Raw genomic sequence first — 12,030 nt, 5'->3', positions numbered from 1 at the left:
CAGCTGTTGATGAGACATATGAGAAATAATATTTTTCCTTGATATGAACATGGTGTGATTCCTCAGCTATGAAGAGCCTGACCTCAGGGAGAGAGCTGAATAACAGGGAGTCAAAGGATCATTGTTTGTTATTGTGGGCATGCGTTTCCACTCCGGAGCCCTTACGGCAATCCACCTCTCTGACCTTAAAACACAGTGTTGTGATTGAATGGTTGTAATTAAAATGTTCCCTCGGTTTCAGGCCGGCAGAGCCTTCGGCTTCACAGAAAAATAAACACACTAAATTGTGATGATAGCCTAACAAAGCGCTGTCCAGGGAGTTACTAAATCTCATTACGAATATAAAACAGATAATGTCATAAACAAACGAAAAACACTTGAACAGCCAATTCAATAAGAAATCCGCACACATAAGCCATTCAGGCAACAGCGATAGCAAACAATAGGCTTTACGCAGGATGGCACAATCGCCTCTGCTGTGTCAGATGAAAAGGTTTCAGTTTATAATTCGTCCGACCCCTGAGAGACAACCGAGGGCTCAAGGACTCGTCCTTGAAGTGCCAGCACTCCATCCGGCCCATCCTCAGGTCAGGAAACAGATTACAGCTCTACAACTACTATCATAGGAAGGATGTGGAGCAAGCGTGCAACCCTCTCGCTCTTTCGCCGAAGTTCATGCCCATGGGCCTCCACGCTACACTGCACTTTTGCCAAGCTACTTTGAAGAAGCTGTTACAGTTCAGCAGAGTTCCTTTGGGTTTCTTTTGATTGTGGTAGCCACCATTCTTAGCATTTGTAGATCATGCCGAGTTACGGTGCCCTCCTGACTGTAGGAGCAGCGCGGTTTGCATGTAAGTTATTTACTATGTAATCAGGATAGCAGTGGGACAAGACAACTCTCACAGCTCAAGGCAGATCCAAACTTAAGTTTGAATCTCAATCTCAGATTTGTTTATTTGCAGCTTTTATCCTTCTTTGCTGAAACTTCTTGTAGACAACTTGATACAAATCACACAGGCTCATGCATAGACCTCCCCAAATCATTCAATTTAGTTTCATCTTATCAATACTTGTGATTTGGCGCTTATATTAAGCAACGATCAGACAAGCCCTTATGACAAAGAACTTGGCGACAGTGAGAAGGAAAAACTGCCTTTCAACAGGAAGAACGGTCCAGCAGAACCAGGCTCAGGGAGGGGCAGCAATCTGCCACGGCCTATCTACACTTTCTCTTGACTTAGCCACTCCATAATCATTCCCGTTCTTTATGAGGAGACATGGAAGGTATGCAGCTAATGTTGGGTATATTTATTTAAGATGGCACTGTGGTGCAATGGCTGTGTGGAGTTTGCATGTTCTCCCACCTGTGTCTATTATGTGTCTTCCTCCCACAGTCCAAAATTGGCCGTAGGTGTGGTGGTCTGAGTCTCTGTGTCACCTCTGTAGCCTTCTCCAGCGTATACTTTGCTTCTTGCCCTGTGACACCCAACCTAAATCCGGTAAATAAAGGAAAACAGCTGATAGATGTGCTCTAATAGAAATTTGACTTTAGTGTTTAGTATTTATACCACTTTCTACTTCTCCACTCTTTACTTGACTACATGTATCACAACCATATATCACATACAACTAGCAGATTAATCATTGAAAACTATAAGAAAATAGTTTTTAATACAGCAGTATAATCCTGCTTGAGGGAGATTATTTATATTTAGGGGTCTGCTCTCATTAACTAACAATACTTAAGTGAGATTTTAAATTCAGACTTTTATTTGTAACAGATTTGATTTTATCATGTGGTTTTAGTGCTTCTATTTAAGTAAATATAAGAAGTAGGCGTAAACGTTTCCACCATGATGGGGATAAAGTTCTTCTTTGGTCTGCGCCAAACATCCCTGTTGTTACTGTGACTGAGCACTTCTTATCTTTGATTTGAGTGTCCAGGTCACATCTTTCTTTCCCTTTGTCTCCCTTTATCAAATTGTCGCTTTGGTTTAATCTTCCTTTTAGACAGTAAATCCAAGGTCAAATTTCTGTAGTCTTTCTCGTGAATGCCCTTTGACACCAAACAACTAGAAAGAGTTACAGTACTTTCAGATTCTGCTTTACTTCCCATCAATGTCGGTGTTCCCTTTTTTTCTCTCCTGTCCTTTTTCCTTTTTTGGAGTGATCAGTGACGCAGAAACTGGCAGCTATTTGAAAGCTACGCCACTTGTGGAAGATTTTTCTTACAGTGGAATGATTTATTTCAAGTTATTTTTGAATCCCTCGCTGCTCGAGGGCATTCACAATCGAATTTTTTCCCTGAAGACCATGGAGAGCTCTTTAGATGTTGGCATGCCGATATGAACAGATTTGAACAGCTAAGAGAACAGCAGAGGTTAGATAGTTCAAGTTGTTATGAAAAGGACTTATTAATATTAATATGTTTTGACTTTTTCCACCACTGTTATTCAGTTGCAACTGAATATGTTAAAAAGGTCAATAATTTCCAGAGGGTGTACTTCCTTTTTCACAAAACTAAAACTGAAGCAGATTTAAGAGGAAATGGCGAGGAAAGCTAGAAGTAATGACTTTTTGCACAATTGCATTTCTCGAGTTTTAATAATAAAATATTAAATAGTGTCGCTTTGAGCTACATAGGATACTTAAAGGCTCTGTAGAGCTGAGTGTCCCATTAAACAGACTGGCCACTGTTTAGCTCTATTACCATTACATTGCCTAACATGTTTTAATTACAATAAGAAACGTCTTGTAGTATATAGATGTATATCACACCCAAAAGGCACAAATGTGTTCCACAGAGTCAAACAGAATGACCTGTAAAGAAGAGAAAAACAAGAATGTACAAGGTTTACTTCATAATTTACGGCAATTTTGCTAAACCTGAACACATACATAAAAGAAAGTGTGTGATAAAAGCATGATGAATGCATATTCCGTGTAGCTGCTGTGCAGAAAAACAGTTCCCCCACCGGTCTAGTTTATTGTGCCACTTTCCCAATCAGGAGGCACAGGCAGCAGCATCCTGCTTCAGCAGCCCCCTGAGGCCTGTCCAGGAGACCCACAGGCAACCCCACTGTCACTCTGTTTATCTGACCTTTCACCTGGCGGGAGGAAACAGGACGTCGGTGCCGTCGTGTGTTTGCAAAGATAACCCAAAGCCCGCCTGTTTTCGCTGTGGAAGTGTCAGCGATGGCTCACGCGTTTAAAGAAAAAAAATTAAAATAAAAAATTCCAGTGCAGGCGAGTCAGCAACCCTCCATCGTGTCTCCTGTTAGGATAGCTTTGGATTCACATCAGTTGCAGTGTGCAGTTGCGAACTTTGCTTTGATGATGCTTAATAGCATCCTTGATCGTTTCAAGTTGTGTTGGGTTTGCACTTCCACAGCGTGTGGCGTTGTAGAAAAGAATCAAAGGCAGTGTTTGAGGAAGAAAAAGTGATTCGGTTTATTTGCGTAAGCACTTTAAACTCATGATACATGGCTTCAAAATTAGACACATACATAATGAATAGAAACGAATAAACAGATTGAGTCCTTTCTATTTCCTACACAATCACATACAAAATCTTGTAATAAAGTGCATAATAACCTCACCCTGACTGAATTTGGTGATTTTACAAGTCAGTCTAAAGAGTCTAACCTGGCAATTATTCCAATTATCATAGCAAAAGTCATTTATCTACATCTATTAAACATTATGTGTTGAAGACTGAGTATGCCATTAATGTAATTTGATGCATCTAAGCTAGAGCACAGCGTTTTAATACTGCATTTAAGCTAATTGGTGCATAAGCCTTGGCACGATGATTACTACAAAGTGGATTTTTTTTTTACTTTGATGAGTAAGACAATTTTCTGAACATTTTAAAGCTTTTAAGATAGAAAACAGCATCTGGCAAAATCAAGTCAGAATTTGTGAAAAGAATGTTTACGTCACGCTCATTCAAATAATGGCTGATAACCGTGTTGTGTGAGAAAGCATTGATTGATTGCAGCGATATCAGCCGGACAGAGCGGCAGGAGGGTAGTGGAGGAGCTTTATGGGCTGAGGTTTGTGGCGGCTGTCTGTAATGCACGGGCTAAAGAAGGGGAACACCTTGCCCCTCGGCCCGTTGGCGAACGAGTAGAGCAGACTCATGTCGTCGGCGTTGTAGAAGGAGACCCTCCTCTCGTCGCAGTCCAAGAAAACCCCGAGCCTCTGCGGGGAAGATCTGACCCGCAGCTTCTCCCACGGCTGCTTCCCCACCGAGTACTCGTTCCCGTTGCGCAGCCGCAAGGTCCAGTAGCCGCTTTCCGGGCTCAGCTTGATCCGAGCGTGCCTGTTGACATTCTCCAAGGCCACTCCCAGGTCCCACTTAGGGCTGGTGCCCACTTCTACCTCCCAGTAGTGTCGACCCGACTGGAAGCCCTGGGCAGCCAGAATGTTGACGCACTGAAGGAAGCGCTTGTTGTGGTTCACGTGGTGGGTCATGACGTTAGATTCGACCGCTATGGTTTTGTCTCTCGAGACTTGAATGCTCGGGTGTGCTGTATCGACGTCAAACGTTAACAGGGAGGGACCTATGGGGTGAAACAATTCATTGGGAGATAAAATGACAGATTTTTAACGCACAAAACTCCAAAACAACCCTTTTACAGCATGATAATGGTGCCACTCCTGTTTCCACCTCAATAGCTTATCATAACACTACACTCATTTTCCCTTAATTACTCCCATTATTGACTCAGAACCAGTTTTCAGCTCCAGTCATTTTGTGTGTAATGAAGCATCGGGGGGAAATTACCTGGTTTCAAAGATTTGAACATCCTCCTCCATGTGATGTATTGTAAGGGAGCCAGGTATTTGTTACTGAAAGCATTTATATCAAACTCCGGGGCGATATCCACCTGCGCACATGGTCTGTGCAAACAAAAAGAACACAGAGTTCGGATCATTTGCTCTCAGCGTAAATTACTGTAAATGTCACATAAGCACAATGTGCGCAAAAACTGTCACGAGCAATTAATTGGTCACAACACGGAAATGCACGCTCACCTCAGTGCTGGGAGCTAATGAGAAGGAAAAAAAAAAGTCACGTTAACAGCTTGTTTGAAACGGGTTCGTGAAAAATAATTAATTCCCAATTAGATGATTTTATAATATCAGACAATAATATAAATAGGGTCACATTATTTTCAATTCCCACCTCAGTCAGTACGATGTCCTGGGTGGCAGTGCTGGCCTCCTGCAGCGCTTTTATATTGTCCTCCAGCTCCTTCGCTGCCTGCTCCGTGACCTCCAGGTGGTGCTGGACTTTCACCAGCTCCTCCTCCTGCTCCCTCCTCAGCTGCTCCAGCGTACAGGCTTCCTCATCGTGCAGGATCTGATGGAGAGCTTGGAACTCACTTTTGACACGCGTCTGGAGATCTGCCGCGATACTCTGCGAGGGAGAGGGATGATTAACGTTATAAGAGCGGGACTCTCCGTGTCGTGCCACGCGTTTACCCAACACGTGGCTTGCTTGCTTAAAGCTCTAAAAATCTTGCAGAACAACACACATCTCCAGAGATACAAACAGATGGGAATGAAGTCACAATTAGCATAAAAGCTCCACGTGTCTGACAAGTACTGCATAAAGAAGGAAACGATTTCCTTTTCATCATCTCAGCCCAGCGTGTGCGGCTAAAATTTAAGCTCTTATCCCACATCTGTCTGCCTTACTTTGTCATTTTGTTTCCGTCGCTCCTGCTTTTGCACAGTTTGTCATGTTCCGCACCACTAAATATGCACATTAACATGCTGTAAACAGCCATTAGAGACGGCCGTGCTTGTTCTTATTTCTTAAGTGTTGCCATTCCTTTGGATTCCCACATGAGCGTACCTTTATAATATTCATCTTTTCTTTGTCTCTGTGAATGCTGTTGATGAAGTCCTGCTTCCTCAGGCGGTGGCTCTCCAAAGCCTCCTTCAGTTGTTTCTGCAAAGTGGTATGCAAATCTAATCAGCGTGGGGGATAGGAACACTAAAGAAAAGAGACTATGCAGAGAATGAAGGAACTCGATAACAGTAAAGGGGGGAATAATTAAGGACAAGAAGTAAACGCTATTCAAGACACAGGCCCATCTGAGAACTTTGCTTTTGTGCTGTTGTTGAGTTGATCTGCATCACATTCAGAGGTTTTTCTTATATTCTGCATGTATTGAGGAGGAAACATCATAATACATTACAATCTAACGGAATCTAGTACAACTACAGCACAAAACACAGCCTAGGAAGAACACAACATTTTAAAAGGTCCCACATTATGGAAAAGCATTTTGATTGTGTTTTATTATGTTCTTAATCCACTTGCATACGTAACATAAAAGCTGCGAAAATACACCTGTCTAAAGTTTGGACTAGTGATGTCATCAGAAGATGAAAAAAAAAAAAAAAAACTTTACCCAATAGCAAAATCTGGAATACTACTCATTTTTTGCAGAGTATGTACCAACATGGGGATGCATAACTACAAACTACAACACCAAAGATGGCGGCTAGTGCAGTTGCAGTAATAGTGCCAGCCCGACTTGCGAAGAAAAGTAGTAAGAGTCGAGTACGGAAGCACTTGAGGTAGATGACCAAGGGTTGGAACTACATTTTTAAAAGATGATATGCAAACGGTGCTATCTTGACTTTCACACCAAGTGTGGAAATGCTTCAGAGAAGAGGCTAAAAGATAGACATCTACATATGCTTACATTCATATTTCACAACAGCATTGCTGTTGTGAAATCAACTGTGTCTAAAGTTAAATGCTTGAGCTTGTGACGTTAGCAGGATACTTAGCAACCATGCTAACACTTCTGGTAACCAAATATATTGGTAACATTTTCGTGTCATTCTGAAATGACACTGAGTCAAAGGATTAGGGTAACGTCTGTGTTTTTCTTTTTTAATTTGAATTGAATTGAGTTTTAAGAATCAGGTAATTATGCTGGTACTGGTACCGACTACTAGACTTCCAGGAAAGCTAAAGAATGTACAGCCAAGGATGAAGACAGTAGCAACATACACTGAAGCCAAAATGTCCTTTTTTGTTAAATATAAGCTACATTATAAATTTTTGGACTGCTCTGCTTCAGACTGAACTGACAAAAACAGGTATTTTTACTGCAAACATGACTGTGCCATCTTAATTAGAGCCAACCCAATATAGGTTTTTAAGACCAATACTGATATTTTGTGATTTAAAAATCAGATAAATCAGCTGTTATTAATGCTGATAGTCATCAATCAGCAAATAGCTGACATTGGCTAATAATAGTGATAAAGCTTAGATTAAGCTGAAGTTCAAACTAATATGAAATGGGATCATTATTAAGGAAAAAAAACTGGCTTAAATGTTTATAGCCTGAAACACATGTTAAGGTATGTAAAGTCAGAATTATAAAGGGTGTAAGCCCCATTACCTAATTGGAATCACTGAGCTGGAGTTCTCAACCATGTTTGTGTTGTTGGTCATGATCCATTTTTTATTTTATTTTTATTTTATGTTATCTTACCAATATTATGGGTTATTATGCTGTTAGCTGGTGTAACAGCTCAAGGGAGGCCTGCGCTCCATTTGCACGCATCTATGCGCACGCAATGGACCTACGCAGCCGACACAGGCACACAGCCGATAATTTAGTAATCAAGTAGTTTGTTCACATGTGGTGTCTTTTGGCCTAAAAAAATAATTAAATAAATACATTCTAAAATTCAGGTGACTTTACAAACCAATGGCTGATGCTGCCATGGTCTGTGGTTTGTTACTTTAGCTTTTTATGTTTTGTATGGTTTCCAAAAAACAAAAGCAACAAAAAAAAAAACAAAAAAAAAAGACAAAAGACAAGTTAATTTGTCAATCGGGAATCCTTAGAAGTACCTGCACTTTTTATGTTAAGTGAAAGAAACCAGCTGAGGCCTCGAGCCTTATATTTGCTCGACAGATCAATTTCTTATCTGTTCTCTAAGGAAAAGTGGAAAAGGATTTTTTTGTCTGCTAAAACCAGCAAAACAAACAAACAAAAAACCCTACAAGTGTTTTTATTATTCTGTCAGTGTATATTAATGCCTCTGCTGTGCTTAAGTTGCATAACCTGTTATACAAAGTATCATAAGGGTGAGTGAAGAGTGAACTTTGGTCTGAGAAATTCAAATAAGGTAGGCTGAGGGCAGAACAACAATAAAACAAACGTGGACGCGGACTGAAGCATGAATTATAACTGTATTGAACCCAGATGTTACTTGCTGGTCAATTACTATTGATCGGTCTACTTAAGAGCACAAGGTTATTTGTATAACATCGCAGAAGACTTTATTTCTTGCTGACCCAAAGAAACTGTCTGGAAAACCGCCAGCACGACAGTTAAACATGAAGTGAGACTGAAATACAAACCTCTAGGTTCTTGGTGTAAGCATCCGAGGTAGTGGCACGGACCTTCTCCACCATGGCTGCCACAAGGTAGTTAGTTTGAAACTGCTTGGAGCTGAACTCCTTGCGGCATTGTGGGCAGGTGACAGGCCCCTGCGTTCCTCTCCAGTACCTGGATATGCAAGATTTGCAGAAATGGTGCATGCAGGCCAACATGACAGGCTCTCGGAACAGATCACAGCATATGGCACATGTCAGGTCCTCTCTCAGACTGCCTCTGGTGGACTGAACAGCAGCAGCAGCAGCAGCCATGATGAAGGGTGCTGTCCTCTTTGAGATCCCTTCACAGGAAGTGAAAGCAAAACGTCTGAAGGCAAACAGAAAAGATTACCAATCCACTTCTGCAAATACTTTACAAGCTTCGATTTTTCTGTCAGCTGCCAACAAATTAAAGGAAAAACAAATAGTTCACCTTCAAACACAGCAGAGTGTGCAGCTACAGTCTGAAGTCCATCACTGATAAAGCAGTGCAAACATCTTAATACTAGCACTAAGCACCTACTTGATGGTGCTCAGCAGTAGAAATCAGGTGCTATATCACGGGGCTTGCGAGCTAGCTTGTGATTTGTATTGTGAAGGCAGTGTTTACTCGGGTGGCGTGTTTGCTCTTAACTGCCTGGACCCTGTTAGCGTTTAGCTACGTGTAGCAGCCTCTACAAAACAATAAGAAACAAAAGCCATTTCGGAACTTCAATAAAGTGACTATAATCGTCACATAATGAATACTTTGATGAACTTACGTGGTCTGTTCTTCGGAGAAATTCAAAACCGAATACGTCAAAGTTCGCCCCTCTGCTCTCTACTCCCTGCTGCTGCTACTGTTTGGGAACAAATAGTCTTATATTCTGCGCATGCGCGCGCCACAAGCCCGCGTTTGATTGGTCAGTGTGTTTGACGGTGAACAGCAGATGGCAACGAGTTTTGTCAGCAATTTTCGATATACACTAACTGGTCATTTTATTAGGTACACACGTTCAACTGCTCATTAATACAAATATCTAATCAGCCAATCACGTGGCAGCAATTCAGTGCATTTATAGGCATACAGACAAGGTCAAGGCGACCTGCTGAAGTTCAAAGTAAGCATCAGAATGGGGAAGAAAGGGGATTTCATTGAGAAATGGGTATTGGTGCCAGACAGATCTGCTGATTGACTGGGAATTTCCTACAAAACCATGTCTAGGGTTTACAGAAAATGGTCTGAAAAACTGAAAATATGCAGTGAGTTGCAGTTTTCTGGGTTTTGTCGATACTAAAGGTCGGAGAAGAATAACCACACTGCATAAAGCTGATAGGAAAGTAATATTAACTCAAATGACCACTTAACAGGAAATTCAGGCTAGAATTCACACAGACGCCCCAGAAATGGGCAGTAAAAGATCAGAAAGATTCTGATGAGTCTTGATTTTGCTGGTACATTAGGCAAGCATGGTTAGAATATGGAAATCAAGATAAAAGCATGGCTCCATCCTTGCTTGTATCAAATGTTCAGGGTACTGTTGGTGATATTTTCTCGACAAACATTGGGCCCTTTAAGTACCAGATCATGATTTAAACACCACACCTGCTTGAGTGTTGTTGATAACCATATCCATCATTTTATGATCACAGTGTACCCATCTTCTGAAAGCCATTTCCAGTGAAACTCTCAAATTAGCTCAAAGTGATTTCTTGAATGGGGTCTCTGTATTCAAATGGCTTCCACATTCAGCAGATCTCAGTCCGACAGCTCACCTTTGGGTTGGGGTGGAAAGAGAGATTTACGTCATGGATGTGTACCAGACAAATCTGCAGCAATTGGGATGCTATCATGTCAATATTGACCAAAATCTCAGAGGAATGTCTCCAGCACCTTTGCCAGTCGACCAATATTTATTTTCAATCTACCTTTTTCACTTCCTCCAATGTCTGTTGCAAACGCAGGGAAGGACTAAGACTAAGAATAAGAATACTGGATCTAATATTGATTCCGAAAAGACAGTCAAGTTGCATCGTTTTACTTTTACTGTAAAAAATAGATTAAAGTGTGTTATTTCTAGGTCATTTGCACAGATATTGCATCAGATATAATTCTGATGGAACAAATCCCTTATAAATGACTATTAAATCTCCATGAATAGTAGTAAAGCAAACATCTAATAAAACAGGATTGGACTCTAGTCTCATGTAAAGGTCAGGCCCCCATAACAGTTTTGCCCACGTTTCACCCTAGTGGGAGTTGTGCCTTAAGAGGGCTTAAACACCTGGGACTCTCCATCAGTTGGTGTTAGAACTGAAAAAGCTTCTTGGATGAGAGGTGAAACGTCTTCAAGAAAGTTATAGAAGTCCGGTCGCTTTTCTTTCCAAGCTCCTTAGATTCCGTAGATAGCTATTTGTTTAGATTTCTGAAAGGTTCCTCCGGAGCCACAAAAGACGTTATACAAAAGATTTCACATTACTTGCTGCGATAAGTGAACTGAACTCAGTGTGTAAAATGAGTGGATGGTTTGTGGAATTATAATGAAATTTGCTTGATATCCACTATTGCAAAAATCTACAGTCTGTCACAAGTTGCTAAAAACCTCCAAAGTCTCTGAAACATTACCAAGGATACGACCTCGGTGTCATTAATGTTAGCTCCAGGCGTGCTTGCAAGGAATGTGGCTATTAAATTTCAGTTTAATAGGGGAGATACAGGACCACTTCTGCCTTCTTGGACATGGTGACCAAGTCCTTTATAAAAGAAAAGTTCACCAGCAGGAACGACTGGAACATCCCACACAAATATTTCTCTGAGGAATCCAATCTGCAAGCTTCAAAGGGAAAGTATCCTTTAAAATCAATATCTAAAATCAAATGACTAAAGGGTCTAATCTGCATTGTACGGTTACCATCTGTCAAGTGTGTATCCCCGGTAGGAAATAACAAAAGGAAAAGGGGGGAAAAAAGCACAAAAGAGATTTCTTAGCTTGGGTTAATTACACAGAAAGACAGACAAACAAGTTGCGAGGACACCCACAGTTTGTGAGCTAGAGACAAGAAGTGAATCTCAACCATTCTCAGTCCCAAATAGCTCACTAACCACTTTTATGAAGATTAATTTGAGCCCTTCCAGGTGAATCAATGACACAGCAGCCTGAGAAAACTCTCAACACCGGCTGAGTGACCCAGGCATGGGGAGGCTGGTGGATGGCTCTTTTAATTGGAAGCAAAAGAAGTGGAAGAGAGAAAGAGAAAGAGCCAATCAAGTATAATCTCCGGTGCTGAGATAATTGGTGCATCAAATTATTCTGCCACAAACTAAAACCAAAGAGGTTCAAGGATCCTATTAAGATTCTGATCAGGTGAATTCCTTTCAAACAATCATGTAGGTTGAAAGTACAGTAAAAAAATAAAATAATTCAGGGCATTTTTAAAGTCTTTTAATCCCATTTATTTCTAGGGATCTTATGATCTTTGTTGCTTTTTGCGTTTCACCTCGCTTTTGAAGTTCCTCAAAAACTGCCCAAATCAAAACAAAAAGTAATTTTTGTCCCAGATGACTATTTACTGTCATCTTGTTACAGAGGGAATTGCTCCAGACACAATAAAGTCATCATCCCCCCCCC

General features: G+C 41.0%; 1 protein-coding gene across 3 annotated transcripts; it reads right to left on the bottom strand.

The window, feature by feature from the left end:
- Positions 1-3,407: 3,407 nt before the first annotated feature.
- trim105 (tripartite motif containing 105) lies at positions 3,408-9,324 on the bottom strand. 3 transcript variants are annotated; one of them, XM_005719684.1, is made up of 8 exons: positions 9,184-9,324; positions 8,856-9,096; positions 8,408-8,750; positions 5,867-5,962; positions 5,192-5,425; positions 5,041-5,054; positions 4,790-4,905; positions 3,408-4,565 (listed from the first exon to the last, which is right to left on the bottom strand). In XM_005719684.1, the coding sequence occupies exons 3-8, from the start codon at positions 8,693-8,695 to the stop codon at positions 4,006-4,008; spliced, it is 1,308 nt and encodes a 435-aa protein (XP_005719741.1). In that variant the 5' UTR covers positions 8,696-8,750; positions 8,856-9,096; positions 9,184-9,324; the 3' UTR covers positions 3,408-4,005. The 3 variants fall into 3 exon arrangements, with proteins under 3 accessions (XP_005719741.1, XP_005719742.1, XP_005719740.1); XM_005719685.1 differs by lacking the exon at positions 8,856-9,096 and having other exon boundaries at positions 8,408-8,724; XM_005719683.2 differs by lacking the exon at positions 8,856-9,096 and having other exon boundaries at positions 9,184-9,323.
- Between the last annotated feature and the right edge of the window lie 2,706 nt (positions 9,325-12,030).

This window comes from Pundamilia nyererei, unplaced genomic scaffold (genome assembly GCF_000239375.1).
Source record: "Pundamilia nyererei isolate P.nyererei 1_Seehausen unplaced genomic scaffold, PunNye1.0 scaffold00001, whole genome shotgun sequence".
NCBI classification, from domain to species: Eukaryota; Metazoa; Chordata; class Actinopteri; order Cichliformes; family Cichlidae; genus Pundamilia; species Pundamilia nyererei.
Note: the sequence above shows the minus strand (reverse complement) of the source record. Positions and strands in the feature narration are given on the sequence as shown.

Excerpts from the sequence above, each read along its gene's own strand:
- trim105 (XM_005719684.1), bottom strand. The coding sequence starts at position 8,695 with ATGGCTGCTGCTGCTGCTGCTGTTCAGTCCACCAGAGGCAGTCTGAGA. Across the intron at positions 5,426-5,866 it reads AAAAGATGAATATTATAAAG|AGTATCGCGGCAGATCTCCA; the intron begins GTACGCTCATGT and ends TCTCCCTCGCAG. Across the intron at positions 4,566-4,789 it reads GTTCAAATCTTTGAAACCAG|GTCCCTCCCTGTTAACGTTT; the intron begins GTAATTTCCCCC and ends TTCACCCCATAG.